The sequence below is a fragment of the Camelina sativa genome, chromosome 3, assembly GCF_030686135.1.
Source record: "Camelina sativa cultivar CO46 ecotype springtype chromosome 3, ASM3068613v1".
In the NCBI taxonomy this organism is placed as follows: Eukaryota; Viridiplantae; Streptophyta; class Magnoliopsida; order Brassicales; family Brassicaceae; genus Camelina; species Camelina sativa.
This window is the reverse complement of record NC_141882.1, coordinates 7,121,667-7,148,725: the sequence shown is the minus strand read 5'-3', so window position 1 is coordinate 7,148,725 and position 27,059 is coordinate 7,121,667. Positions and strand designations below refer to the sequence as shown.

Sequence of the window (27,059 nt, the reverse complement as noted above, 5' to 3'; positions counted from 1 at the left end):
ACTGTAAAGTCAGTCAACCACTACTAGTATTATATGAGAGTTCAACATTTTCCCTACTTGTGTTCACTTTTGCAATTTCCCAGAAAAGAAGACAACATTACATAATGCATATAACTCCGGAGACCAAATCGTTCTGTACGAACAATGGCGTCATCCTCTGCACCTCATGTATCCAAGTACGACGTCTTCCTCAGCTTCAGAGGAGAAGACACCCGCAAGACTATCGTCAGTCATTTATACGCAGCACTTGAAAGCAGAGGAATTGTTACTTTTAAAGATGACAAAAGGCTTGAGATAGGTGATCACATTTCCGACGAACTCCGCAGAGCCCTAGATGGTTCCAGTTTCGCTATTGTAGTTCTCTCCGAGAACTACGCTACTTCGAGGTGGTGCTTATTGGAACTTCAACTGATTATGGAGCTTATGAAGGAGGGGAGACTTGAAGTCTTTCCCATCTTCTATGGAGTTGATCCTTCCGTGGTAAGGCATCAGCTAGGAAGTTTCGCTTTAGAAAAGTACCAAGGTCGTCCTCAGATGGCGGATAAGGTTCTCAGGTGGAGAGAAGCTCTTAACTTAGTGGCCAATCTTTCAGGCGTGGATTCAAGAAACTGGTAACCTTTTTACACTTTCTCAAGCTGTGTTAGCATTGGAAATTAATTGAGTTTTATTAATTAAGTAGTGTTTATTTTCGATTTTACTAGTGTTGATGAGGCTATAATGGTTGGAGAAATTGCCAGAGATATTTCGAGACGTGTGACGTTGTTGCATAAAATAGACTCTGGCAATATTGTTGGGATGGAAGCTCACATGGAAGGTCTCAGTCATCTCTTGGATCTGGAATCCGATGAGGTTCTCATGGTAGGAGTCTGGGGAATGGGAGGAATTGGGAAAACCTCCATTGTTAAGTGTCTCTATGACCATCTCTCACCTAAATTTCCAGCTCATTCTTTCACCGAAAACATTAAGAGTAGTGTTAGTAAAGATAGTGGCCATGATCTTAAGCATTTGCAAAAGGAACTGCTCTGCAATATCCTCTGTGATGATATTAGGTTATGGAGCGTGGAAGCTGGATGCCAAGAGATAAAGAAGAGACTTGGGAATCAAAGGGTTTTTCTTGTCCTTGATGGTGTGGATAAAGTGGGGCAGGTGCATGCCTTGGCCAAAGAGAAGAACTGGTTTGGTCCTGGCAGCCGAATTATCATTACCACTCGAGATATGGGATTGCTCAATACCTGTGGAGTAGAAATCGTTTATGAGGTTAAGTGCTTGGATGATAAGGATTCCCTAGAGATGTTTAAGCAGATTGCTTTTGAAGGAGGAAGTCCTCCTTCTGATGGTTTTGACAAACTCTCAATCCGAGCTTCTCGGCTTGCTCACGGGCTTCCTTCTGCCATTCAAGCCCATGCCTTATTTCTCCGTGGAAGGAAGGCGACTCCTGAGGAGTGGGAAGAATCTTTGGGTGCACTTGAAAGCAGTCTTGATGAGAATATAATGGAAATCTTGAAAATTAGTTACGAGGGATTACCTAAACCACATCAGAATGTATTCCTTCATATGGTCTGTCTCTTCAATGGAGACACTCTCCAGCGTATCACTTCCCTTCTTCATGGCCCCATACCTCAGAGCAGCCTGTGGATTAGAGTTTTAGCAGAGAAGTCTCTCATCAAAATATCAACTAATGGATGTGTTATTATGCACAAGTTGGTAGAACAAATGGGAAGAGAAATTATCCACGACGACATGTCTTTGGCTCGAAAATTCCTCAGGGATCCTATAGAAATCCGCGATGCCCTGGCTTTCAGAGACGTATGCAACTATATTAACCTATTCTTTTAGTGTGTCCTGCACCATGACCTGACGGTTTTCTTGCTTTTTTCTTCTTTATCATCAGGGAGGAGAACAAACTGAATGCTTATCCCTGCACACGTGTGAGATGACCTGTGTGTTTTCAATGGAGGCCAGCGTCGTTGGCCGTATGCATAATCTCAAGTTTCTCAAAGTTTACAAGCATGTAGATTACATTGCGTCGAAGCTGCAACTCATTCCAGAGCAACCGTTCCTGCCTCGTAGCCTAAGGTTATTCCATTGGGATGCATTTCCATTGAGAGCCCTGCCTTCCGGTTCGGATCCATGTTTTCTTGTTGAACTCAATCTGCGTTACAGTGATTTAGAAACTCTCTGGAGTGGAACACCGGTATGATATTTCTGAAGCTTGTGTTTGTGTGTTTTGATAGAGCAAATCATGTGAATCCTTGCAAGAAACATATTTCCGACTATTTGCATGTGTTGTTGTATCTTTGCTTAGATGTTGAAGAGTTTGAAGAGACTAGATGTGACGGGATCTAAGTATCTCAAGCAGCTTCCAGATCTTTCAAGTATCACGAGTCTTGAGGAACTGATTCTGGAACACTGCACGAGACTGGAGGGCATCCCAGAGTGTATTGGAAAAAGGTCTTCCCTGAAGAAGCTTAAGCTATCCTACTGTGGTGGCAGGCTTAGAAGTGCCCTGCGGTTTTTTTTACGGAAATCTACAAGACAGCAACATATTGGACTGGAGTTCCCAGACGCAAAAGTGAAAATGGATGCACTTATAAACATAACGATTGGAGGAGACATAAGCTTTGAGTTTTGTTCAAAATTTAAAGGATATGCTGAATACGTCTCTTTTAATTCTGAGCAACAGATACCCGTTCTATCGACGATGAGTCTGCAACAAGCACCTTGGGTCATGTCAGAGTGCAACAGATTCAATTCCCTCAGCATCATGAGGTTCAGCCACAAAGAAAATGGTGAATCTTTCTCCTTTGACAGCTTTCCTGATTTTCCCGACCTGAAAGAGCTAACACTAGTGAACTTAAACATCCGGAAAATCCCATTTGGGATTTGTTACTTGGAGCTCTTAGAGAAGCTGGACCTCAGCGGAAATGATTTTGAGAACTTACCAGAAGCTATGAATAGCCTCTCCCGGTTGAATACTCTCTGTCTTCGAAACTGCTGCAGGCTCAAGGAGTTACCAGAGCTGCCTCAGGTACAGTCACTGACACTTTCAAACTGTAGAAATCTCAGATCATTGGTGAAACTCTTTGACACAAGCCGTCTGGGAAGATTCAGTTTGCTTGAGCTTAGCCTTGAAAACTGCAACAGTGTTAAGCCATTATCAGATCAGCTTGGTTATTTCACCAAGTTGACATATTTAGATCTTAGCAGCCATGATTTTGAGAGATTACCATCAAGCATCAGAGATCTTACCTCTTTAGTAACTCTCTGCCTCAATAACTGCAAGAAACTCATATCACTGGAAGAACTCCCTTTGAGCCTCCAGTTTCTTGATGCAAACGGTTGTGATTCACTCGAAGCTGATTCTGTAGAATATTCCAAGGAATTACCAAACAAAGAGGTGAATAATTGGTGGCTCGTTTTTGTTTGATAAGAACTTGGTGGCTCCTGACCCGTATCTACTATGATTGTATATCTAATCCTTTTTTTTTTTTTTAATATATATCATCTCCATTCTTTTTATAGGTACAGCCGCGAAAAGACTGCTTTCAAGACAGTGAGATGCCGAGTTATGTACTGAAAAACCAAGCCACAAGAAGTGGCCGAAACATCCGCCTTCCAAAGATCACACCCTCGCTCATGTTTGTAGGCATACCTCTCTGCATGACGCTAGTGGCTATTCTTGTGATTTTTCTCTTGCGTGTTTTCAATTGAAACTCAAGACTCAAACCAGAGACCAGTCACCAGCAGCTTCCTCAAGACTTACCAGGTTGTAGCAACAAACATTACTACATTTCAACTAATGAAGAATTAAGGTCACTGACTTTACATTTGGAATCGGATTAAAAGATTAAAAAAAGGATTGTTAAATGTATATGTGAAAACATCTGCTCTTCGCTCTTCATACACACCATTTCAGTGTTGAGCAGATGTTTTCACATATACATTTAACAATCCTTTTTTTATCTTTTAATCCGATTCCAAATGGTGTGAAACATCTGCTCATCACGTGATCAAATAACAAAATCAGCCTAACAATTTGAAAAAAATACTATGAACGAAGGGAAATTTTCATTAAGCAAATGGTCTATCAAAAAAACATGGCCACAAACATTTTAATTCACAAATACAACAACAGTTGCAATGGTTTTTTCAAATATTTAGATATAGTTTTCCTACCCATTATACCCCATATTAATAGAAAAATATTACCAAAGCCACTAGCAAAGATAGGCCTAATGTACTAATGTACAGCACAATTCTGATCTCCTAATCTGAAGAATGTCCTAGAGATCGATCGGGTAAAGGGAATTTACTACTTCTGTCTGCAACTTCAGTCTGACCTTTCCAACAAGAACATGAAGTTGGAGTTTTGGCGAATCATCGGAGGAGGATCCACCTCTGCAACCTCTACGTTTTGCATCGATTTCGAGATATCGTCAACCGAGAATGGGATGCTGCAAAAAAAAATCACCAAGACCCATTATTTTTTCAAAAGATCAACCTTTTTTAAAGTGAAATCATAGCGTCTGTTTTGTTAATGTTTTTTTTTCTTTTTCTTTCTGGGGTTTACCTCGAATCGTCATCTAGTAAAAACGAGTTGCTGATCACGTTCGTTGATTCATCTGACATCGTAAGCCGCATGCTTGCTATCACCTGCATCACCATTGTTTTGTCAAGCGAATTTAAAAGAACATACTTAGCTCTTCTATTACAATCCGCTCTCGATAATCTTGGATTTTCGTAAAACATGACTCCAAGTAAGACTAATGTAAACGGTTTGCTCGAGCGTGTCTATCAATCAGGTGAAAGTGAAATCAAGACAGAAAAATATTCACTTGCCTCTGGAGATACGCTCTGTGTACCGTATTTGTCGTCCCAATACATACCACTGATCCTGTACACTTGCTGAATGCTAAGCACCTGCAGAGAAACAAAGAAGTTTCATTCGATTTACATGAGATTAACTGATGAAGAAAAGGGCGCAAAAAACAACTGAACTAACCGGACAAAGTTCGGTAGTTATCTCTTTTAAGCTCTTCTTAGGCTTCTGATGTATAACCAAGAAGCCAACAGCTTGTCTGATGTGCTTTAGTTCATCCCAAGCCAAACCAACAAACTGGAACACAGCAAGCATCTTTTAATAAGCAAACTGTCGGAAAAATCCAAAGAGGATTTGAACATCTATTACCTCCTCCGTTGCATCATGGCACCACTTTTCCAGCTCCGCAAGCCCTGTTTTTACATACTCTCCATTGCTAAACGAGCAGCACTCACGTCTCAAAAGAAGGCTACACGATTGACAAAAAAGAAAAACATAAGTGGATATCTACTATATAGCGACATGACGGTGCCAACTATAACACATTTACCTGTTAAACAACTGAACATTGATAAATGAAAATATCTGCCCGAACATTTTAGAAATTAGCAACGAAGGCACCTGCAGTTTTGGAAAGGTTCAAAGTTTGTGAGGAAAAGACAAAGACAGTCGAAAACTAATACATGTCCGCTGTGGCTAATTTTTTTATTTTACTCACATAATTGGCCCTCATAGTCCTCAAGTGGCCGTTCAGACATGTAACAATGCTTTGCCAATGAGCAATTAGCACTTGTTGAGCAACAAAATTATTTTGTGAACGTCCCTTTACTAAACCAGAACGTGGTGCCTTTGGTGTCCTTGGAGCCTGTTTCCATCAAACCACGAAAGCAAAATGATAGAAGCAGTGAAAATGGGTTAAGTTAACCATGGTTTGTTGTGAGAGTGAACCATGGTTGGTTTAGGTTATTTTCTTAAGTCTATGTCTATATATAAGGTCTGAGAGAGTGAGAGAGGGTAATCAAGAAATTTGTGGGTTAATTCTGGGGGAGTGGGAGGAGCTTCATTAACAAAGTTCTCAACCTTTTGTAATTCTCGTTTCTATAATATATCAAATCCAGATTATATAAGCAAATCGTATCACAAAACCAGGCTTAGGGGGTTTAATACCACACTTATAGAAAAACGATATTTTTCTGTGAGAGAAAAGGAAACTAAAAAGAATGCCTACCTGGATGCAAGAAGCAAGCAGAGGAGAAATCTCTTTCTTCATCTTGTCTCGGATCATTCCATATATCTTTTCTAGGAAAGCGGTGAGTTGCTGCTTGAACAGCAAAGCAGGATATTTAGCTTCGACTTGACGTAGTTCATCTAGCCCACCGCCAATCGCTCTTCCATTCATAAATGGGAATCCAGCAATTTGTGGAGAACCTCGGAGACTCTATTATGCAGAGAAAAGTGAGATTAATGAAATCAAAGCATTTAAGAGAGATATATAACACTTCTAACCACCTGAGACACCCGTCCAAACAAAGATGTAGGCATTCCCCGACGTCTCGGAGTAATTATGCTTCCTGTAGCACCGGCTTTCAGAGTGCGTTGAAGCAACATCAATAGTGTGGCGGAATTGGATAACCAATAGCATAGTACATCGCTGTTTTCCTGCATCTGCAAAGATGTAAAACTTAGCATGCGACAACCCATGAAGCAGGTGAACTATCCAACCCTTGGAACATACTACAGCCCTAAAAGAAGATTTGCGTAGGTATGAAAGAACATCAATACTACCTCGACTGCAGATGCTATTGTCTCGATTATACGATTAAATATACTGGTTCTTTCTACTTCAAAAGATCTCCAGTGTATCAGACACTTAAATATCAGGCAGGCAGCAACAGGTTTGCCTTCAGAAAATCCTATATCTTCCGAAATAGACTTTAGTAATAGCTCTTGATTTTCCTGCAAGATGGAAAACCGCACATACTGAGTATGCAAAATGCATATTGACACAAAACAGAGCATCTTGTCGCCGTAAATGATAGCTACCTGCTGTTTCTGATTAAGCGATTTCTGGGGCCTATCCTCAGTTTCAGGTTCCTGGAGCATATCATCAAGTATTAGATCTCCATCACTGGAAATGGTAATTAGACAAGGGGCTTGTTTTGTTTGTCAACATACCTGAAGTTGTGTTGTTTCTCCATTGGAGAAAGCATCTTTCTGGGGAGTTCTCTGAAATTCCAAGGAAATATCAAAAAGGTCATAGGCACAGTTAAGAAGTTCAATGCAAAGACAGCCGGTGTCCACTAGTACCTGAATTATGGTAGTTTTTGGTCTTAGAGCCAAAGCTCTAGTAGTCGGTGTGATGGTAAGAGTTTGTTGCCGAAGTACTTTATTCTCCGACTCTAAGTTAAAGACCTTTTCTTGGAATCTAATTTACAGGAAGGGAATCTTTTGTTAGTCTTCTTATTTTAGAGAACAAATAGGCACTAAATGCAATATCTAATACTAATTAAACCTCTAAATGCATGACGTCTTGACGTGAGAAAATAAAAGCTTATTAATAAGGGTAAGCAAATGCATCATAATCTCAAATTTGCAAATGAAAACAAACCTCTGAACAGAATCTTGAAGCTGCTCTATTTTTCTCCCAGCTTCTTCAAGTTTCTTACTTAATTCCTCATTTTGGACCAAAGTACTACTATAAGCCTGCTTTGCTTCATCTGCCTTATGTGTTTCTAATGACAACAGTCCCTGCATTAGGACCATGTTCAGATTGAAGATCAGTGGCACAAAAAAATCAAATATGGAGGCTTTCAACATCAACCATTTTCTTTCTTAAATCCAGAAACAGAAAGAATTCTCATTATTAAATTTACACATCTGCATTTATGGTGCAGAACCAGTTACCTCTTGAAGCTATTTCTTTGGATTAAATATGTCAGTTTTTACCTTTAGCCTGTCAACTTCGTTGCTCAAAGTATCAATCTTCTCTGTATCTTCAACAACAACATGTTCCTTATTAACTGAACTTGCTTCTTCAATTGCTATTCGAGCCGCCTCCTTTTCTTTTACTACCATTGCAGTAGCTCCCTTCAATTGTAACTGCATGGTATGCAATGCCTCTTGCAGCTTTGCAACTTCTTGCACCTTTGCCTCCTCAAGATCAGTCTGTTAATCAGTGTAAAGATAACCATATTATCCAAATTTTGTAACTGACTTTGCAGACCACAACCTGCAACCTGGTTTAACCTAAAGAAATCTCCAAAAGAAAAATTGACATCTACGTTACCCTTAACCGCTTCTCCAATTGTATACGCCAGGTAAGCTCTTCAACCCGCTTCTCCAATTTATCTTTAGCATCTTTAAGAGCACCAGTTTCTCTTGCAGCCTAAATCAATGTAAACATGGAAGTAAATAGCTGAATAATATTTTTCATGCACACTGTGTTAGAAAGCAGCGAAAAGTTATAAAGCAAAGAATCTAACCATTTTCAGCATCCTAAGCTCTCTTCTAGCAAGTCTGCATCTCCAGGCACATTGCGTGACTATTGCCGCCTTCTTAAGTCTTGTGTAGTATGAGTATGCTTGGCGACCACGCCAATGAGCCTGAAAACAAAGGAAATAAGAATCTTTTATGCATCAAAGAACTGTCACCAAACTTTTCCTATTTCCGTCCTGAGAAGGTTATGTAGTTCGCTCCCAGTAACGAGGAAACTGCGATCTACCTGAAGCACAATGGCGGCTTTTGTTTGCCTTCTTAACCTGAATTCACTACGTGCAATCATAGCCCTTAAGCCAGTCTGCAACACGATTGCCGATGATCTTGTGGTAACAAAAGATTTCCTGTCGATGTACCGGCGGAAATTCTTCTGGAATCTTAGAGCTGCAGCTTCTATTTTCAGTTCTTTGTGTATTGTCCGGGCAATTTCGCCTGCAATTAATAAAGCATATTTATACAACAAATTAAAATTACCAGCTAGTACTACCAATAGAAAAGGATAATAAATGATCAAACAGAAAACAATAAGCCGGTAAGAAAGGATTATGCTCCAAATGATGGAAACAAAAGGAGGAAATGATAAAAGAATGGGTAAGCACTACGACTCTTACTGAACAGCCTACACCGAAGTCAAACCTTACTGATGTGCAGAAAATACCTCGTAGGAAGGATTGCAAAACAATAGCAGCATTGCGAATAGAACGGAAATTCTTTCTGGCAAAACAAGTGCGGAATTGCCTCTGAATGACTCTGGCAGCATTCCCAAGCACCTCTGCTCTCCTCGCATCTAATTCAGCCATCTGACCAGCTCGAAGGAAGATCTTTGTCTTTCCTACCTGGGAACAACATGGTAAAGGCACGTATGTGATCCCTGAACAAATACTGACAACGTCGATAGTGAGAATGATGGAAGGGAGATTTTTTTTATCAAGACCACAACGCTAAAAGTCTCCATGAACTTGTAAGAAAATAAGTTGGAAAGAAAAGCAGCAAACCAGAATGAAAATTATATCACACCTGGTAGTCCCTCAGACCTTTCTTATCAAGAATCATTTGGCAAGCTACTTTATCATCATAACTGTAAAAGAATATATGATAAAATTGCTTACTACACTTATGTTTATTTCAACAAGTGTTCATGGAGATAAATCTCACAGAGAGACTTACTTTCCTTCCAAAACTTCTGGAGCAAGGAGACCAAAACGGTCAAGAAAATCATAGAAGGCAAGCCTGGTAGGATAGCCAGCGCAACTGATCCTAATGGCTTCAAGAACACCCTACAAATGAAACTAGTTGTTATTTTCTGAGGAGACACTGCATTTAATGAATACAAAACATATAAAGAACCATCCTATTTAAGTAAGTGTGTTATTATATACTTGTTTTGGTGATTGCATTTATAAATTTATATAAAAATACAAAGGGGACGGTGTATTATAGGTCTAACAAGAGATGTAAATACATGGGACATCCTTACCCCACAACGTAATTGATGAATGACGTTGAAGTTCTCAAAGACACCAGGTTTAAGAACATTATTCGGCTTTATACATCTGATGTAATGAGGTTCTGTACCATTCAGCGTTTCCATCAGTGAGTGAAGTTGTTGCTGCAATATAGATAAGTAATATCAATGAACTTACGTTAAAGCTTGCAATACATATTTAGAAATTTTACATGCAAATATGCAATACCTTGAACCGTGACCCAATGGAAGAAAATTTTGATGACCTGGATGAGTCTTCATGAAGTGCATGAAACAAACTCGCCACAAATGAGCAATTAGATGCAGTAAATAGCGCTTGATGTTCAGCAACTATATAGTCCCTGTTCTTATCGAGAAAATTGTCTGATTGATAAGTAACCTTGCAAAATGTTGGAAACACATCAAGAACAGAAAGCTTCAACTTCAATTCATTTAGGAAAGTAAAAGAAAAAAAAATCATGAAGAAGCAATACTGTACCTCTCCCGCATAATGCGATATGGTAAAATCAGTGGGAGAGAGCTTCGGTTTAGAAAATCTCTTGTGATTTTTGAACGTCAGGAACAACTTTTGGGAGAAGTCGTTATGTTTAAACGTGGGAAACATGCTGTGTTGAATTAACCAGTAAACATGAGTGGATAGTACTATACTATTATATGAAAGGCATACAAGTCAATCAGAGAACGATAAAGCTTACCAGGCTTCATCTAGAAGTGAAATAATTCCTCCTGGTTTCTGATTTAAGACATGCAATTTTAACATAAGAAAAGGGAAAGCATAACATAGTTGTGCAATAAACAAGATCTCTGCTCTTAAACCTAAATATAGTTGTCATCAAGCAAGCAGATATAACAAACTGAAAATGTAAGTCTGTTAAATTATAAGAAACGAGAAACATACTTTTTCAATTAAATCGAGAACATCTTGGTTATCAATAAACTCTATGTAACTCCAATCGATCTCTTCTTTGGTGTACTCTTCCTGCTCCATCTTGAACACATGCTGCAAAAAATGCTACCAGAATAAGTCGAATCTACTTATCAAAAACCAAAGGGTCTGATCGATTAGGGAAATATAAAAACGCTAACCTGATTAAAATGCTGTTGCAGTTTTTCATTCGTGAAATTGATGCAGAATTGCTCAAAACTGTATCATAAGCAGAACATGAAATCAACGACAACTTCAATAATTGATAAATCTACTAACTTTCCACGTTTAGCAATTTCATTCCAACATCTTGACAGACATTATATAAAACTATATGTAACCAACGTAGTATCACAAAAGTTCACAGCTAACTCTTGTAATTCTATTAAATTTTTGAGACGCTGCAGATAAAATAGAGACAGGCAATTTTCAGTTCAAATAGCAGAACATGACAAGGAAATATTTCTTTAAAGCTATCTAAACATGTCTAGATTGGTCGTCCCTAACTCCTGGAATGAAATGGGCTAAAGGTGAAAGCAAATTATGTTTTACATAAAACAATACCTATTGCATTTGAAACTTTCAAACCCATAAATATCCAAAACTCCAATAATCGACTTTGACCTTGGGTCCTGTCCGATGGAAGTATTAATTTTGTTCACAATCCTGTAGATGACAGGATAAAATGTATTATGGAATATATAAATATATAAATGCCAGGCGGGAAAATGGAAGAGGGGGTTCGCTTGAATAGCTTCACCAGTCAAACAAGTGAGAATATATTGTCTTGGCCAGGGTATCCCTACTAACAATTGCACTGTTGGGATCAAGCGTTCTCGTGATAATCTCTTCAGGTGTAACCATCACACGCCTAATAAGAGCATCTTCTAGGCTCTGGGCGTCACACCTATCAAAACAAGTGCACTATTTAGAGAATAATCCACTAAAACAAAAATGGAATAACAATGTCAAATATAGTAAGAAACGAAGTAGCATACATAAGTAGCTCTGCCGCCAAGTTAAGATGATGTCGGGATCCTTCATCCTTGATGACAGAGGAATCAATCTCTTCCCCTTTTCCAAAATCAATGTTACCAAGATGAAGAATTGCAGCAACCACCCTGAAGATTGCCTCCTGTAAATATTACTTTAGATGTGAGACCCTAACATGAAAGTAGCGGAACAGAAACCTAACCTCTTTAACACATCAATTTGAGGACCTGTTCATCATTACTGATTCCAACTACATCCATAGCTTTTCTTGTTTCAAGGTATTCACTAGCATCATCAACACCATCCAATTTATAACAACTTGACTGATTTAGGTAATGGAATGACTGTGGGTTTTTCAGCTGGTACTTCTCTATATCCTGGAAAATAACCAAGAATTTAGAAAATAAAGTGTATGATATCGGAATGGGGTGAACATGCACATAATGTGTCAGTTACCAAAAAAATTATGTGATACCTCTGGCGGAGCAGCACAAAGAAGATAAAAGCAATGGTAGTTCCTTTCGGGATCTGAGATTTGGCAAACACGGGACCTCTCCAGCAGATAAGTCCTAATAGCTGCCCCAGAAATCCTTCCATTCTTGTCAAATTGGATTTCAACAAATTTACCAAAACGACTGCAAGGTGGTGCCATCAAGAAGAATGAAAATGGCCAAACAATCATAAGTACGAATTTTCTTAAGGCATAACCAGAAGAATTATAAAAGCATTTTTAAAAAATCTAAGGAACCAAGCATTTAACAATAAATCCTGGTAACAAACTAATTACTAATTAATGAACTTAGCTGATAAAAACCAGATTTAGAAAGATGGAGAATGCACCTCGAATTGTTGTTTCGTAAAGTTTTTGCATTGCCAAATGCTTCAAGAACCGGATTGGACTGCAATATTTCATGTGGGGATATAAGCATTTAGTTGCATACAAACATAAATGGAACAATCCTCATTAAAACATGAAAGTTAAAACAAACCTCTAAGACTTGCTGTTCAACTGTCCTTCCTTCTACACCAGACCTCCCTCCCAAAAAGGCAAGGTACCTCATGAGCATCTTTGTCGTCTCAGTTTTACCAGCACCACTTTCGCCACTTACCAAAATCGAATTGCTTTTTCCTTCATTAATCATCGCCCTAATATCTTACACAGTGACTAAATAAGTAAATTATATCACAAAACAGATTAGAAGTATGATAAAAAGATGGATGTGAACATGCACAAACCTGTATGCAGCATCCCCGATTGCAAAAACATGAGGACTTAGTTCTCCAAGTGCAACTCTCTTATATTGTTCCATCATATCGGTTTCATAAATATGAGGCAGCCTTTTGAATGGATTAACTGCAATTAGAATATTCCCTGTATAGGTCTACAGAAGTAACACAAAACTTATTCGTATCATAACTTATTAGTATCATAGCTAGAAAAAAAGGTAAAATATCTTACGTAGATTTCATTGAGTTCATATCTTGTCTCTAGGTTTTGTAAGACTCCAGGCTCATGCAAGTATGAAAGTTTAGTCATGTCATCTACACCTCCAGGTGGAGCTTCCGTATCCTTGGGAAAATATACATTGGTCACAACCTGAAATCCATACGACACAGGGGCATGTGAGGAGAACCATGGCCAACAAGGAAGTCCGAACATTTATACTTAGACAGCAAAGAACTCATCAAACTAATCGTCTATATTCAAGTAAAAAAAAAAAAAAAGGTATAATCTTGAAGAAACTTACGGTTTTCCCCTTATTAGTTTTGACATGAATGTTATCACCATCGATTCGAGTAACTTGTCCATCTATCCATGCCAAATGTGGATCTTCAACCCACACATGTGAACCCACAATTATGACTGGAGCAGCCTGCAACCATTGCATTGCAATAAAAAAACATGAACAACACTGCCTCCAATAATTCACGAGTTCAATTAACACATATGTCATCTACATTGCAGCTCTAGGCAAAAAAATATACGAAAAAGTCAGAAAAAGAGCAAGCTGGTCGAAGAGAGCTAGACATAGTCAAACCAAAACCGTGCAGAAGTTAAAAAACAATCATAGGCAAAAAAAGAATTAGAGTCTCGATTAAGGAAAACCAATAAGGTAAGCAAACGCAAGAACAACAACAACAACATTAACGAAACAAGCAAGTAGGGTTTCCAATTGCCAAAATAAAACAAAGAAGCGAGAAAGGGGGAATGAGTGAATACATTTGAATTTACCATTTGAAAAGAAAGGGGGAAAACAAAACCCCAGATGATGATGATGAGATTGGAGCAGAAAAATCTCTACTTGTTGTGGGTGGGGAGGGGAGGGGAGAGAGAGAGACTTGGGGAGTGATAAAGTCAACAACTTTTCTCCGGAAATCTCTGGAAAGGAAAGCCCTTTTCGTCTCCGGCGAGAATCTCTCTTTTGGTGTGTGCGGTGGAGAGTTTCAAATTATGAAAAAAAAAAAGAAAATAGCGTTTCGTTTGATTTTGCTGCGGAAGAAAGAGCGTTTGATGTCTCTTTTTATTTTGTCTCTTGTCTGATACGGATACTACTGGGTCCCACCGGCTCGCTTCAAAATGGACGGCATCGCTTCACTCTACGTTTCTTTTTTATTTTATTTTTTATTAAGGAATATTTCAAAACATTTTAGAAAATTTGGATTTTGTCACGTATGTTCATGAACCAACTATTATAAAAGGAATATAAAAACGTTGAAAAAGTGGAAATAAATCTTTTTATTTATTAGGACACCATTTTTTGAAGACTACTATTATTTTTTAAATTTTTAGTTTTTTTCTACATTCTGATTTTTTTTTTTTACAACAGCATACAAGATTGACTCAAACGAGCCAATGCGAAGGTAAATTGTTTACAAAGGTAACTAATTGCGGAAATGAACGAACACGTCGCGCTAAATTATTCGCTTTACCATTCTGAGAGCGAGGAATGTAGATTAATGAAAACGATGTGAACTCCTCTTCATCCACCTGTATATCCTCTAGATAAGGCGTGAAAGCTGGTCATTCAGAAGGCGAAAACACCATCTTCACTAAGTCGGAGCAATCTGTAAGGAAAACAATAGAATGATTATCCGCCCCAATCATGCATCTCATTGCCCATAGAAGAGCTTCCATCTCAGCATGAAGAGGTGAAAGGTTGCGACGAATGTTGACGGCTCCCACAGTAAGGTCATCTCCCGTAGGCGAAACGCAGAACCATCCTTGACCAGCAAACCTATCTGACGCTTTCCAAGAGCCATCAATATAACAACGATAACTCGTCAGAGATCTGAGAACCCCGAGACCCCCATCCCCATATATTACACCCGTATTCGGAAGAGTCGTCTCTGGCCCTATGGACTCTGTCTGAGCCAGAAACCAGGCTTTAGCCTCATCCTCCGCTAAACGCAAAATTGCATTTGGATTAGAATCCAAGTTGCTGAAAAGTTTATCATTTCGTGCTTTCCAAATATACCATAGAATCCACGGGAAGCCATCATGTGATGGAACATCCTTAAACCGCCAAAATAGGAAATCCATATTTGTGAAAATAGAAGGCGAAGGGAAAACCCCCGGGCCGTCGGGAATTGTGACAAGGCCCAAACCTGTCTGGCTGGCGGACATTCAAACAGAGTATGATTAATTGTCTCCGCCTCATAGCCACAAAGGCCACACACGGGATCACAGGTCAGCCCACGCTTCCGTAAGTTAGCTGTGACTGCTATGCAACCCGAGAGTGCTTGCCACCTGAAGTGTCAAAGTTTTGGTGGGCACCTGATTTTCCACACAAAGGCCTGTAGGGGAACATAGTCTGGCCCAAGGACCTTTAGTCCTACCGTAGCCGACTTATGTAACCGAAGGGTATTATACCCTGACTTCACCGAATATTTACCGGACTTGGTAAAATGCCAACCTAACAAATCCGGTTTGTCCGGTTGTCGTAGCGGTATGGCGGAGATTATGGCGGCATCCTCTGGTACAAAAGTAGCCGTTAGCTGAGCCATATCCCAGGAATTAGAATTCCTGTCAATAAGATTGTGAACGGAGAGCAGAGGGTCAAACGACACCCCCGTGTCTAATGCTGGTCTCGGAGATTGAGCAGGGATCCAAGGGTCATTCCATACAGAGATGGAAACACCTGATCCTACCCGTTTAATAAGTCCTTTAGTAACCAGAGAGCGAGCAGAAATAATGCTTCGCCACCCATAAGACGGCGAATAAGATTTTATTGGATCCAAGGGATCAGAATGCCGAAAATACCGGCCTTTAAAAACCCGTGCAAAAAGTGAATCCGGAACAGAGATCAAACGCCAGAGCTGCTTTGCTAGCAGGGCGGTATTATAATCATCCAAACATCGAAAACCCAAACCTCCCTCACATTTACCGCTACATAGTTTATCCCATGCCACCCAGTAAAATCCTCTTGATTGGCTAGATGCACTCCACCAAAAGTTTGAAATCGCACTAGTTAGCTTCCTTGTAATCGTTTTGGGTAACCGAAAATACGACATCACAAACGTTGGGACAGCAGTAGCAACAGATTTAATCATTACCTCTTTACCGCCCTTGGACAGAAGCCTAGCCGGCCAACCACTTGCCCGTGATTGTAATTTATCCTGAACAAACGAAAAGATTTGCGTCTTTGCCCCCCTTAAGCTCTCCGGTATCCCTAAATAAGAACTCATGCCACCCAAATTAGTAATACCTAAAACCCCTTTTAACTCTTCCCTCAGGACGTGGTCCACCTTATGCCCGAACTGGACCGATGATTTCTGGAAATTAATTTGTTGGCCTGAAGCCCGCTCATACTTCCGAAGTATCTGGAGCACCAACTCACATTGCTCCCTATTGGCCCGACAGAAGAAGAGACTGTCATCCGCAAACAAAAGATGAGAAATAGCAGGACTAGCGGTCGAAACCTTAATGCCAGTAATAAGCTTCATCCGTTCCGCCTTACGGAAATGTGCGATAAGCACTTCCGTACAAAGAATAAAAAGATAGGGAGATAGGGGATCCTCCTGCCGCAATCCCCGACAAGGAGTAATGGAGCCATATGCCTGACCATTAATCAAGACTTTATATTGAACCGACGTAACACAAGACATAATCCAAGAAACCCATTTATCACAAAAACCGAATTGCCTGAGTAAAAGCTCAACAAAAATCCATTTGACCCTGTCATAAGCCTTGCTCATGTGTGTCTTGATGGCCATGAACTTCCCTTTACAAGAAGGATTGGTTTGGAGACCATGAAACATTTGCTGAGCTATCAAAATGTTATCTGAAATAAGCAGACCTTCTCTTTACATTCTGATTAGATACAAGATATTAAAAAAAAAAGTAAAAATAGTTGGAAAATAAGCTGTAGCCCTGGTAAAATGTAAAGATAAGAAAGTATATTTTCGTTTTGTTAAAAAGGTCATTATTTGAGATATTAGGGTAAATATGATGGAAAATAAAAGGGAGAATTAAAAAAACGTGAGCAGCAGGATTCGAACCTGCGCGGGCAAAGCCCACATGATTTCTAGTCATGCCCGATAACCACTCCGGCACGCCCACTTTTTGAACATTTTGTCGCTTTCTCTGCTTATAATTCTGCCGCTTATCAGTACACAAAGCCCTGATGATCGAGACGGGTAAAAGGAAAACCCTAAAACTTCGGACATTACATTTGGGCAAATCAATCGTACGATTCATTCATTCACTCTCAGATCCTCCTGGCCCTGAGCCGTACACTACGACTGAAACCTCTAAATCGCAGAAATGGCGGCAGCTTTAGCCTCCAGATTCTCTCGAGGTACTTTTACGTTTTCATCTCACACTGTTCTTTCTTTTAGTCCCAAAATTTTTTGGGTTTTTATTATTATTATATAATGTTTGATAAAGTTTACTTCTTTCAATAAAATAATATCTCTACTCCCATACTATTAGATCGTATGCAACACTGAGTACTACGAAGAACCGTGTTTAAAGTTTCGAAATTATCTTAAATCTTCTACACTCTTTGTGAGTTTGGCTGGCACAAAAAAAAAAAATTAAATCAAATCATTGAGAAGAAGATATGTTCATTGTTGGTTTCACGTATTTGTGTCGTTGAAGTTGTAATTGATTTGAGTCATGATCTTTGCTTGGTTTGGTTCATGAAATGCAGAGTCAAGAGTATTAATTTTTGTTGTTCTTGTGTTTGTTGATGTCACTAACTAATGCTTCTCTGTTTTTGATTTGATTCATCGAAAATATGGAGCAGGATGCTCATTGCTTGGAAGTCTTAGCAATGCTTTCTCTGGTTTGATGAATTCCTCCAATGGAATTATGAATGGAAACATCCTCTCTCAGGTCAAAAAGCCTCATCAAGATATATAATATTTGCCAAGATATATCTTTATCTTGATGAAACTTTCTTAACATGTGAACTGTGTCCTGATGATTTTTCCAATTTACAGCAGCAACAAAGGACATTCATTCAAATGGGGACGACTCTCAAAGTCGTGGATAACTCCGGTGCAAAAGAGGTGAAGTGCATTCAATCCCTGAAAGCTAATAAGAAAGGAGCAAGACTTGGCGATATCATTGTTGGTTCTGTGAAAGAGGCGATTCCAAAAGGTAAAGTGAAGAAAGGAAGGGTCGTTTATGGTGTGGTTGTGCGTGCTGCGATGCAGAAAGGGCGCGTTGATGGAAGCCAAGTCAAGTTTGATGACAATGCGATTGTAGTTGTGGGCATTAAGGAGAAGAAGAAGAAGAAAGTGGAGGAGAATAAGAAGAACAAAGTGGAGTTTAACCAACCAACTGGTACCCGAGTGTTTGGTCCTGTCCCACATGAAATGCGGAACAAGAAACAGCTCAAGATCCTTGCTTTGGCTCAGCACATCGTTTGAGAGTGTACATCACCACTAAAAACACCAGTTATGATCTCTTATGTAACTCTCATCCATCCGTCAATTAGGTTTCAGTTTCATTCTGTAAACTCTCGACTTTTCTGTAGAGTCTAAAAGATCAATCCTACCTTTTTTTTTTTCGGGCAGATCAATCCTACCTTTCTACACCTCCACAATGAAATTGGAGAGACTTTTGTTACAAGAACAACCCTCTTGAAACACCATTATTTGTTATGTTTTATAAATCAGTTTATAGTATAGTTAGGTAATCAGTACTATTACTTTTTGCATAACAACAGATAAAAAGAGACAATAGTTACTCTACTACAACAAGTATTTATATAAAGAAGAAAATATATTACAGAAAAGTATCAAAAGTGACATAAAATTCAATTACAATTCCCATACGTCACATCTCCAATATTACAACATGATACCTACACTTTTTATGAAAGATCCCAAGATAAAAATTATAAAAAGAAACACTTCTTCTCTATTCTTCTTATACATAACAAACATACACATTCAAGTCCATGAGAAAAAGGAATGGACTTTTTTAGCTATGCATCATCAAGGTCTTGATTCTTTTTCCCCCAACATTTCACTTCTTATTTTTATGTAAACTTGTTGAAACTTTTTAAAAAAATAAGAAATAATAAAATTATAATAGTGTAAGAGCTCGAGCGTACAGTGTTTCAAGATCTGGTCTTGAACTTTCTTTGAGCTTTCAAGTCGACCACTATGATCGAGATATTGTCTTTGCTTCCCTTTTGAAGAGCGAGCTTGGAGAGATAATCAGCCGCTGCTTGACACGCGGGGTCTTCCCCTACACCTCTCTCAGCTAAAGGCAGTGCTCCATTCTTCTTGTGCCAAGCCAAGATCCGTTTCCTCGCAAAATCGCAAGCTTCTTGGTTACTCATTACATCCCAAAGTCCATCACTGGCCAATATAAGACACTCGTCTTCTCTTGCTCGTGGCATGAACATCACTTCGGGGTCTGGTATTACATATGGCTCCAGATATTCATCACCTGAAAATGATGCAGATTGAAACCCATTTTGAGGCGTTATACTAAGTTTGCAGAGACTGTAACAGTAATGATCCTCATCTCTTAATAAGGTTACTGAATGCTCAATTTATCGACAACTTTGGCCCATATAACTCTCTTAAGATTTCTGTCACAGAGCAAGATTGAAGAAAAACAGTGCGGGGTTGACCTACCGATGGACCTGGACATGGCAAGAACGCCAGAAACACGAGCACCTTGCCATTGTATAACCTTTCCTCCAGCTTTTTCTATTCTTGCATACTCATCCTCTCTATCTGGCTGCAGAAAGAGTGTAAGAAATTTCATGAATGAGAAGTTTGGAGCTTTCTCTGATTGTATTAATTTATTATAGAGGGAAAGAGAAGAATTTTTTACTTTGTGGTCAACTGATAAAGGCATGGAGTCTTTGCCTCGGAGTAAAACCGCTCTAGAGTCACCACAGTTTGCGACTATTATATGCGATGAACAAACCAAAGCAACCACAGCAGTTGATCCGACGGTTTCAGGGGAAACAGCTTCAAGAACCATCCTATCAGAAGAACCAACAACAGGTCTGTTGATTTTCCCTTTAACCTCGTTATCGACCTTTAGGTAACAATCTACAAAGACTTTCTCCCACTGGACCTGCCTACCCTCGCCAGTGTTCCTCCTACACAATTCCACTTTGATCCGTTCGATTTCTTCAGCCAAAGCAAAGTGGATCCTATCATGACAATAGTCAGCAACCTGCAAGAATCCCATTTCCACCAAAGCCATCACATATTACATAACAACCTGCAAAGAATCCCGTTTCCAGCAAACCCTTATCATATATACATACAACCTATGGCAGCAAAACATAAATTCATTTATCTCCCAGGTTCATAGTTGAACTGACTCTCTATTGCTAATATCAATATAAGGATTTGCAAAGTACAGTATACCTGAGCGCCTCCGTGGCCATCATATACACCAAAGAAGTGGCTAGTGAGATATGGGAGACTTGGACTCATCCCTTCATGATCCCCCATAAGCATTTTGATGGGTATTTTCAGAAAATGAGGTAAAGCTCTAACAGAATCCTCCATTTCAGATCTTCCACCGCAAATTGAGATTGTGCCCCAAAGAGGTATACACTCTAGTTCATAGACACTCCTGCTTCCTCTTGCTACATTAGGATTTTCTTCAGGCAACCTAATGACTACCTCAGAAGTTGCCACCTCCATATTCACATCGTGATTCAGACTCGCAATAAGGACTTCAGCTGTGGGAACCTGTTCTATGGTGGTCTCGTTGAGGATAATGGCCGTAGCAAGAACTCGCTTGTTATCTGTTTCAACTGTATCTGGCAAGCTTATCTCAGACCTAGCGTCCACAACTATTAAACCCTCGCTTATAATAGTGGCATCAGAAACTAATGGCTCATCTTCTTCTGATTCTTGGACAGTTCCACTAAAATCAGAAGACAAGCTTCTCACTTCAGATAAAGTTTTCTCTTGTGGTTCTTCTGAAACATGTTCCATCATAGAATCGACCACTCCGTTACAATATCTATGACTTTTGTGATCAGACAACATGTCAACAGCATCAGTAACATTCTCCAGCTCGGTAATATCTAAAGTAGATGAGATTCCAGAGTCACACATGGTGTTGGCTAAACTCAAAGTCAGCGCAACCGCCGGTGCAATCTCTTCCATGAGTTCCTAAGCAGCTGCCACACGTTTAACGGCTACAAACAGAGCTAAGCGATTCAATAACCTTCATCATTCTTTCTCTAAGCTATGGTCTGATATAGTGATACTACATCCAAATTCAGCTTTCCACAGGAACCCAACCGGCGTTTTTTTCCACACTAACTAGTGAATCAAGAAGAAGTGGCGTACCTCCAGGTGAACAGATCTGACGGATCTATACGAAACGGATCCTCTGTAATTGTGATCACTCTTTACGATCCTCAATAACTCTTGATCTTCATCGAATCAGAAAGATAAAACACTCAATAATCCCACACTAAACCTAATTTAGAAACCCCCTCAAAAAAAAAAAAAAAAAAAATCAACCTTTTATTTTGTTTCCAAGAGAGATGACAAGAGAGAGTACTAAGAGACGAAGACACAAAGCTCAAAACTTTATCCAAAAACAAAAGTCACGTGAAACTGAATAAGAGCAAGAAGAAACAGAGAGGATTGATTTGAATCAGCAAGCAACAACAATAACAACAACAAAAGAAGAAGGAAAAGAAAAAAAAAACCCTAAAAAGTCGAAGCCTTTATCTTTATCTTTCCAAAACGAAACATGGGTTCTCCTGGATCTATATGGTTTTTACCCAAAACAAAAAGATAAACAGAATTATTAAAAGAAAGGAAGAAAAACAAAAAAAGCTCTCTTCTCTCTCCACGGAATCCCAAGTTCTTTATGTGACAACGACCTCTATATTATTAACACGTTGATCCAATCAGTTTTTTAATTCATTTATTAATCTTTCTTTTATTCAATAATGGCAAGATTGTTGCCGCGTGTCCTTTCCTCTTTAAAGCTTCAAGTCTTCTCTGTTTATATCTTCTTTTAGACTTCTTCTTCTTATTACACAACTAAGTTAACAACAAACTAGCTTATTGATTTTAAAGTACACTATAATAAAATGAATAGATCAATTTATATTCGATACACACGTATATATTTATTTATTATAAGACTATAGAGTGAAATGGCATGAAATTTGAATCTCATTGTCAAAATTAGTAATCAAAAAAAGCCAGAATTATGGAAAACGATATGATCCTTTTTAAATATATACAAAACATCGTTTCTTTAAAACATTTGAATTCGTCTAACAAAGAGCAATTTTGTAATAGGGTGATAAACCCGAACTCAACTGAAATCTTCAAATTCTCGGTTCGGTCTAATTAATTAATTAGGTTCCAAATTAATGTCCCACTCCCAGGCAGGCCTAGTCTTGTACAAGAAAAAGTCACGCCGACCAAAACTAGTTTTAATGGACTAACAGTTCAGGCCCAGTCAGCACTCTAATGCGCTCGTAGTTTCGCAAGTGATCGAGAGTAGAGAGTAGTGATGATTCTATTTCTGTGGTATGTATGTCATGTATACCGCATAGTTTCAGATCATCACAAACATTTGAGGTATGAAACGTTGGTCCAATCAATCATAAAATCAGTTTGAACTTTTTGGATTCCAAATTATCCTAGTTTACATATATTAAAATAAGATGTCATTACGCAAATATTTGTCCTAATTATACAATTTACAAGATGCTGTCAAATAATAAAAAAGAATTGCAGCTTACAAAATATGAGATGGAAGTTCCTAAAATAAAAAAAACATTGTAAAGATAAGTCATCAACTAAAATTGAAAAAGACTGTTAAATTGTTGGAAATAAAACCCGCTAAATTTAGCAAAGTGCAGAAACCATTATAAGGTTTGGATTTTCCCAACAAACAAAAACAGTTAACATCTGTTTTCTCTTCTCCTCTCCTCTTCTCTTCTCAATTTCTTTTACCATTTTTCATTATCATTCTGTCTCCTCATTTCCTCCTCCTGAGGCTAAAAGGCCACAAGTCTTTCTAGTTTCTCGAGAAACAAGTTTCAGACATTATCATCTCGAGGGCTGAGAAAGATGGCTGCAAGAAGACTTAAAGGAAAAGACAGTAAAGCAGTTACCGCCATAGCCATTGATAAAGATAAAAACAGCCAACACGCTTTGAAATGGGCTGTCGATAATATCATCGTCGATTCTTCAAACTGTATCCTTCTCCATGTTCAAACCAAATTGAGTAATGGCATCGTTATCATCTCTTCTATACCATCATCACCACCATCATCAATCAATCTAACGATATTTCTTATAACAGGAATTGGTGCAGGAGAGAACACAGAGGCTACACATGACAACCAGGAAGAGGCGCACCAGTTCTTCCTTCCCTATAGAGGATTCTGTGCTCGGAAAGGGGTCAGAGATCAATCTCTCTGTCTGTTTACAACAATCACACATATGTATATATATATAGCTCTGACCTCATCATATATGTTCTCTCAGATTATAGCAACTGAGGTTCTTCTTCACGATATTGACATCTCGAGTGCAATTATTGACTACATCACCAATAATTCCATTGCAAATATAGTCCTTGGAGCCTCTGCGCGAAATTCCTTCCTCAAGTCTCTATCTTTCTCTCATATAACCTACTACTGTAATCTCAAACTTCGGTTCCATGAATGCTAAAACTCTTTGCTATGGTCTTAACCAGGAAGTTTAAGAGCGCAGATGTGCCAACGACGCTGCTTAAAACAGCTCCAGATACATGTGCTGTCTTTATTGTGTCTAAAGGTAGGCTCCTAACAAGCAGATCAGCGACTCGGACTCAGACACCTCAAGGTCCTCAACACTCTCCTCCTCCTTCAAAACAACCCGCAATGATGTCTGATCCTGGCCCACCAAGTTATACCCCTTCCAGTGAACCCGGAAGGTAATTAACATGGTTTTTTCATCCGGTTCTGTCTGGTGAATCATTGCTTTTTTTTATTTCACAGGAATCATTGGTTTATCATTCTTGCAGGTCATCTCCTGCGTTGAAAGAAGATTTTTCTCCACCTAAACCTCATTACAAGCCAACCATTAACAGGAGTCCTCTGTCAGAGCTTAGCAATGAATCCTCTTCCAGCGGTCACAGTGCTGAATCAAATGCTAGTTTCTACAGCATCCTAGGACGATCCACCTATGGTGGAAGCTCACACTCTTCCACATCCATGGTTAGTAGTATCCTCATCACGTTTCAAACCGACATTCTTGCCTCCAATTTTTCTGGCCTTTTACATTTTCTTTCAAATCTGTAGTCTGAGATGACTGATGGAGAGGAAGGCTTATCTGAGGGAATTATCACTGAACACCAGGTAAATTAATGTTCCAAAAACGTCGATTTGGTGTTTTCGGGTATGCAGAATATCAAGTGCATGGTTCTGAGATGTTTGTGTTCTTTGTGCATGAATATGCTCAGAATCAAAATCTTGAAGCAGAGGTGAGAAGATTGAGACTCCAATTGCAGCAGTTTAACGCTTCCATGTGTAGAGAAAGTGTAAGATACTTACTTCCATATGGACAACCGAGAATGCCTCCTTGAAAAGGTCCCAATATCAGAAATTGAATAAATGCTTGCAGGCCCCTCATCTTCAAGTACCTAGAGCTGCCGCGGAAACTGAAAAGCTGGAGGAATCAAAGGCAGCAAGAGAGATGCTTAGGGCTTTGTCTGAGATGGATAAGCAAAAAACACAGAGTGCGATCGAAGCAGCTGAAATGGCACAACGTCTAGCGGAAATGGAGACCCACAAAAGAAGACTTGTGGAGATGCAGGCCAGGTTCAAGGAACAGAAGATGGCCAATAGCATATCCTACAGAAGATATAGCATAAGAGATGTTGAAAGTGCTACAGACGGTTTTTCAGATACTCTAAAGATTGGGGAAGGAGGGTACGGACCTGTGTATAAAGCCGTTCTTGAAAACACTTCTGTTGCCATCAAAATCTTGAAGTCAGATATTTCACAAGGCCTGAAGCAGTTCAACCAAGAGGTAGTAATATAATCTGACATCATCCCTAATATATTGCATGTCTTCTCCATACTAATTTGCATATGTTTTTCTCACCAGATCGAGGTTCTAAGTTGCATGAGGCACCCTAACATGGTGATCCTCCTCGGTGCTTGTCCCGAGTATGGCTGTCTTGTGTATGAGTACATGGAAAATGGAACACTAGAAGATCGTCTCTTCTGCAAAGATAATACTCCACCATTATCTTGGAGAGAACGGTTTAGAATCGCTGCTGAGATTGCTACAGGACTTCTTTTCCTTCACCAGGCCAAACCCGAGCCACTAGTACATCGAGATCTGAAGCCAGCAAACATTCTGCTAGACAGACATTTCATTAGCAAAATCAGTGATGTTGGTTTAGCTCGGTTGGTACCTCCCGCTATTGCTGATAGCTTCAGCCATTATCACATGACTGCTGCAGCCGGTAATACTTTCATTTTACCTTGAACCAAACAAATATAATCTTTCCATCTCCTTTTGGTGTCCTAACATGTATCCAATCGCTGAAACAGGTACATTTTGTTATATTGACCCCGAGTACCAGCAAACGGGAATGCTTGGAGTGAAGTCTGACTTGTACTCATTTGGGGTGGTGCTTCTGCAAATCATCACAGCGATGCCAGCAATGGGTTTAAGCCATAGAGTAGAGAAAGCAATTGAGAAGAAGAGACTCAGAGAAGTTTTGGATCCAAAAATATCAGACTGGCCTGAAGAAGAGACTCTGGTTCTAGCTCAGTTGGCTCTGCAGTGCTGCGAGCTGCGGAAAAAGGATAGACCTGATCTTGCTTCCGTTTTGCTGCCTGCACTGAGCAAACTACGGGAGTTTGCAACAGAGGATCATGAAGTACGTAACTCCAACAGAATATTTTCTGTGTCACGTGCTCACAATTCGGTTCCTCTTTCCCCAATATCTTCCTCTCAGGTTGGTTTATTAGAACCTGCAATAACACATATCTAATCTTCATCTCGAAAAGGAATACAATATCGACTTCTTTGATTCCTGAGTCTCTATTTCAATCATGCAGATAGAGGATGCATTGAGAACATCCTATTGACAAAAACATTGGAACTTCGACGTAGAACAAAGTGAAGCGACATTGGCTATCTCTGAGATCTGCGATGAACTTGCTCAGTTTAAGCATCCGATGCCCTCCCGTACTTATTAGACGAAGGCGATTTACATGATCATAAACAAGCCAATGCGATGGAATTTGCTGTCAGTATTTCATGATTTGTACTCCACCCAAAGTTCAATGTTGATCTCCCATACTGTCGAAGTTCCTATCTTGTATATCAAACACTTTATTTTTTGGTCTCTTGAAAAAAACACCTTTCTTATAGAAGAGTTGTCTCGCCCTTGCAAATTCAACTCACCTTTGCGCAAGAGCATTCCATCTGCAGCACAATAAAATCTTTTCTAAGATACAGAAATTACAGCCTATCTTATTTGAATGTAAATTTTTTGATGCAAGTAATCACACACAAATAATTTAAACCTAAGGGAATACCTGTCAGAGCTGCACCAGCAATGTTAGCAGACAAGGCACTTTGTCAATTTGAGACAATACCGGCTTAGACTTAATACACAGCATGCAAAAAGCAAAAGATACTTGAGACTTAAGAGGCAAAAAGGAGAAATCCACAACAGATCCACGTTATATCATGAAACATATTGTTGAAGTCGTTACCTAGAGAAATTTCAGAGATAAAACGAAAAACTTCAACAGAGAGTCCGGATATGAAAATGAGTACAACTAAGGGATATGTGTGATACTCGCACGTTCTGGATCAACGAACAATCACATACAATAAGAAAAAGTCCCCGCTAGAGAAACCAA

General features: G+C 39.3%; 6 protein-coding genes and 1 non-coding gene across 18 annotated transcripts; 3 read left to right on the top strand and 4 right to left on the bottom strand.

Annotated features, from left to right (window-relative positions):
- Positions 1-59: 59 nt before the first annotated feature.
- On the top strand, positions 60-3,816 carry LOC104775872 (TMV resistance protein N). The gene is made up of 5 exons (XM_087508596.1): positions 60-611; positions 702-1,806; positions 1,892-2,194; positions 2,306-3,397; positions 3,523-3,816. The coding sequence occupies exons 1-5, from the start codon at positions 145-147 to the stop codon at positions 3,709-3,711; spliced, it is 3,156 nt and encodes a 1,051-aa protein (XP_087364722.1). The 5' UTR covers positions 60-144; the 3' UTR covers positions 3,712-3,816.
- Positions 3,817-4,051: 235 nt separating this feature from the next.
- Positions 4,052-14,223, bottom strand: LOC104775869 (myosin-5). Of its 10 annotated transcripts, none has more exons than XM_087508588.1 (38): positions 13,952-14,223; positions 13,467-13,592; positions 13,178-13,315; positions 12,955-13,100; positions 12,708-12,864; positions 12,559-12,617; positions 12,194-12,353; positions 11,946-12,095; positions 11,724-11,860; positions 11,486-11,632; positions 11,290-11,391; positions 10,887-10,944; positions 10,699-10,800; positions 10,496-10,533; positions 10,279-10,405; positions 10,009-10,179; positions 9,792-9,923; positions 9,482-9,591; positions 9,332-9,392; positions 8,973-9,150; positions 8,541-8,746; positions 8,302-8,421; positions 8,106-8,204; positions 7,766-7,984; positions 7,428-7,567; positions 7,127-7,244; positions 6,995-7,045; positions 6,863-6,913; positions 6,605-6,775; positions 6,329-6,484; positions 6,048-6,257; positions 5,538-5,684; positions 5,370-5,440; positions 5,189-5,288; positions 5,003-5,116; positions 4,840-4,920; positions 4,571-4,653; positions 4,052-4,454 (listed from the first exon to the last, which is right to left on the bottom strand). In XM_087508588.1, exons 1-38 carry the CDS (start codon positions 13,952-13,954, stop codon positions 4,331-4,333), a joined length of 4,563 nt encoding a protein of 1,520 aa, XP_087364714.1. In that variant the 5' UTR covers positions 13,955-14,223; the 3' UTR covers positions 4,052-4,330. The 10 variants fall into 10 exon arrangements, with proteins under 10 accessions (XP_087364714.1, XP_087364715.1, XP_087364712.1 ...); XM_087508589.1 differs by having other exon boundaries at positions 6,329-6,478; XM_087508586.1 differs by having other exon boundaries at positions 13,940-14,213.
- Positions 14,224-14,740: 517 nt separating this feature from the next.
- LOC147946662 (uncharacterized) lies at positions 14,741-15,259 on the bottom strand. The gene has a single exon (XM_087507198.1). It carries the CDS (start codon positions 15,257-15,259, stop codon positions 14,741-14,743), a length of 519 nt encoding a protein of 172 aa, XP_087363324.1.
- Positions 15,260-17,196: 1,937 nt separating this feature from the next.
- Positions 17,197-17,278, bottom strand: TRNAS-AGA (transfer RNA serine (anticodon AGA)). The gene has a single exon. It is a non-coding gene; the product is annotated as a tRNA-Ser (tRNA).
- A 61-nt stretch (positions 17,279-17,339) lies between these two features.
- On the top strand, positions 17,340-18,740 carry LOC104775870 (large ribosomal subunit protein uL14my). 2 transcript variants are annotated; one of them, XM_010499826.3, is made up of 3 exons: positions 17,340-17,516; positions 17,967-18,055; positions 18,166-18,740. In XM_010499826.3, exons 1-3 carry the CDS (start codon positions 17,483-17,485, stop codon positions 18,592-18,594), a joined length of 552 nt encoding a protein of 183 aa, XP_010498128.1. In that variant the 5' UTR covers positions 17,340-17,482; the 3' UTR covers positions 18,595-18,740. The 2 variants fall into 2 exon arrangements, with proteins under 2 accessions (XP_010498128.1, XP_010498127.1); XM_010499825.3 differs by having other exon boundaries at positions 18,163-18,740.
- Positions 18,741-18,930: 190 nt separating this feature from the next.
- LOC104743357 (protein phosphatase 2C 7) lies at positions 18,931-22,210 on the bottom strand. 2 transcript variants are annotated; one of them, XM_087500462.1, is made up of 4 exons: positions 20,566-22,210; positions 20,018-20,368; positions 19,816-19,921; positions 18,931-19,624 (listed from the first exon to the last, which is right to left on the bottom strand). In XM_087500462.1, the coding sequence occupies exons 1-4, from the start codon at positions 21,316-21,318 to the stop codon at positions 19,290-19,292; spliced, it is 1,545 nt and encodes a 514-aa protein (XP_087356588.1). In that variant the 5' UTR covers positions 21,319-22,210; the 3' UTR covers positions 18,931-19,289. The 2 variants fall into 2 exon arrangements, with proteins under 2 accessions (XP_087356588.1, XP_087356590.1); XM_087500464.1 differs by having other exon boundaries at positions 20,018-20,416; positions 20,566-20,704.
- An 870-nt stretch (positions 22,211-23,080) lies between these two features.
- On the top strand, positions 23,081-26,561 carry LOC104775867 (U-box domain-containing protein 52-like). The gene is made up of 11 exons (XM_019239783.2): positions 23,081-23,413; positions 23,492-23,589; positions 23,677-23,798; positions 23,888-24,106; positions 24,197-24,389; positions 24,474-24,530; positions 24,635-24,712; positions 24,796-25,203; positions 25,282-25,645; positions 25,734-26,143; positions 26,247-26,561. The coding sequence occupies exons 1-11, from the start codon at positions 23,257-23,259 to the stop codon at positions 26,274-26,276; spliced, it is 2,136 nt and encodes a 711-aa protein (XP_019095328.2). The 5' UTR covers positions 23,081-23,256; the 3' UTR covers positions 26,277-26,561.
- The last annotated feature ends 498 nt before the right edge of the window (positions 26,562-27,059 follow it).

What these genes read in the sequence shown, in the direction of transcription:
- LOC104775872 (XM_087508596.1), top strand. Translation starts at nt 145, where the DNA reads ATGGCGTCATCCTCTGCACCTCATGTATCCAAGTACGACGTCTTCCTC. An exon ending in ATGCCCTGGCTTTCAGAGAC is followed by an intron (nt 1,807 to 1,891) that starts GTATGCAACTAT and finishes CTTTATCATCAG; the next exon opens with GGAGGAGAACAAACTGAATG. An exon ending in CTCTCTGGAGTGGAACACCG is followed by an intron (nt 2,195 to 2,305) that starts GTATGATATTTC and finishes ATCTTTGCTTAG; the next exon opens with ATGTTGAAGAGTTTGAAGAG.
- LOC104775869 (XM_087508586.1), bottom strand. An exon ending in TTACGAAACAACAATTCGAG is followed by an intron (nt 12,354 to 12,558) that starts GTGCATTCTCCA and finishes ACCACCTTGCAG; the next exon opens with TCGTTTTGGTAAATTTGTTG. An exon ending in CAATAGCATCTGCAGTCGAG is followed by an intron (nt 6,485 to 6,604) that starts GTAGTATTGATG and finishes ACATCTTTGCAG; the next exon opens with ATGCAGGAAAACAGCGATGT.
- LOC147946662 (XM_087507198.1), bottom strand. Translation starts at nt 15,259, where the DNA reads ATGGATTTCCTATTTTGGCGGTTTAAGGATGTTCCATCACATGATGGC.
- LOC104775870 (XM_010499825.3), top strand. Translation starts at nt 17,483, where the DNA reads ATGGCGGCAGCTTTAGCCTCCAGATTCTCTCGAG. An exon ending in AGCCTCCAGATTCTCTCGAG is followed by an intron (nt 17,517 to 17,966) that starts GTACTTTTACGT and finishes AATATGGAGCAG; the next exon opens with GATGCTCATTGCTTGGAAGT. An exon ending in ATGGAAACATCCTCTCTCAG is followed by an intron (nt 18,056 to 18,162) that starts GTCAAAAAGCCT and finishes TCCAATTTACAG; the next exon opens with CAGCAACAAAGGACATTCAT.
- LOC104743357 (XM_087500462.1), bottom strand. Translation starts at nt 21,318, where the DNA reads ATGGAAGAGATTGCACCGGCGGTTGCGCTGACTTTGAGTTTAGCCAAC. An exon ending in ATGGCCACGGAGGCGCTCAG is followed by an intron (nt 20,369 to 20,565) that starts GTATACTGTACT and finishes GGATTCTTGCAG; the next exon opens with GTTGCTGACTATTGTCATGA. An exon ending in CTTTATCAGTTGACCACAAA is followed by an intron (nt 19,922 to 20,017) that starts GTAAAAAATTCT and finishes CTCTTTCTGCAG; the next exon opens with CCAGATAGAGAGGATGAGTA.
- LOC104775867 (XM_019239783.2), top strand. Translation starts at nt 23,257, where the DNA reads ATGGCTGCAAGAAGACTTAAAGGAAAAGACAGTAAAGCAGTTACCGCC. An exon ending in TGAAGCAGTTCAACCAAGAG is followed by an intron (nt 25,204 to 25,281) that starts GTAGTAATATAA and finishes TTTTCTCACCAG; the next exon opens with ATCGAGGTTCTAAGTTGCAT. An exon ending in TCACATGACTGCTGCAGCCG is followed by an intron (nt 25,646 to 25,733) that starts GTAATACTTTCA and finishes TCGCTGAAACAG; the next exon opens with GTACATTTTGTTATATTGAC.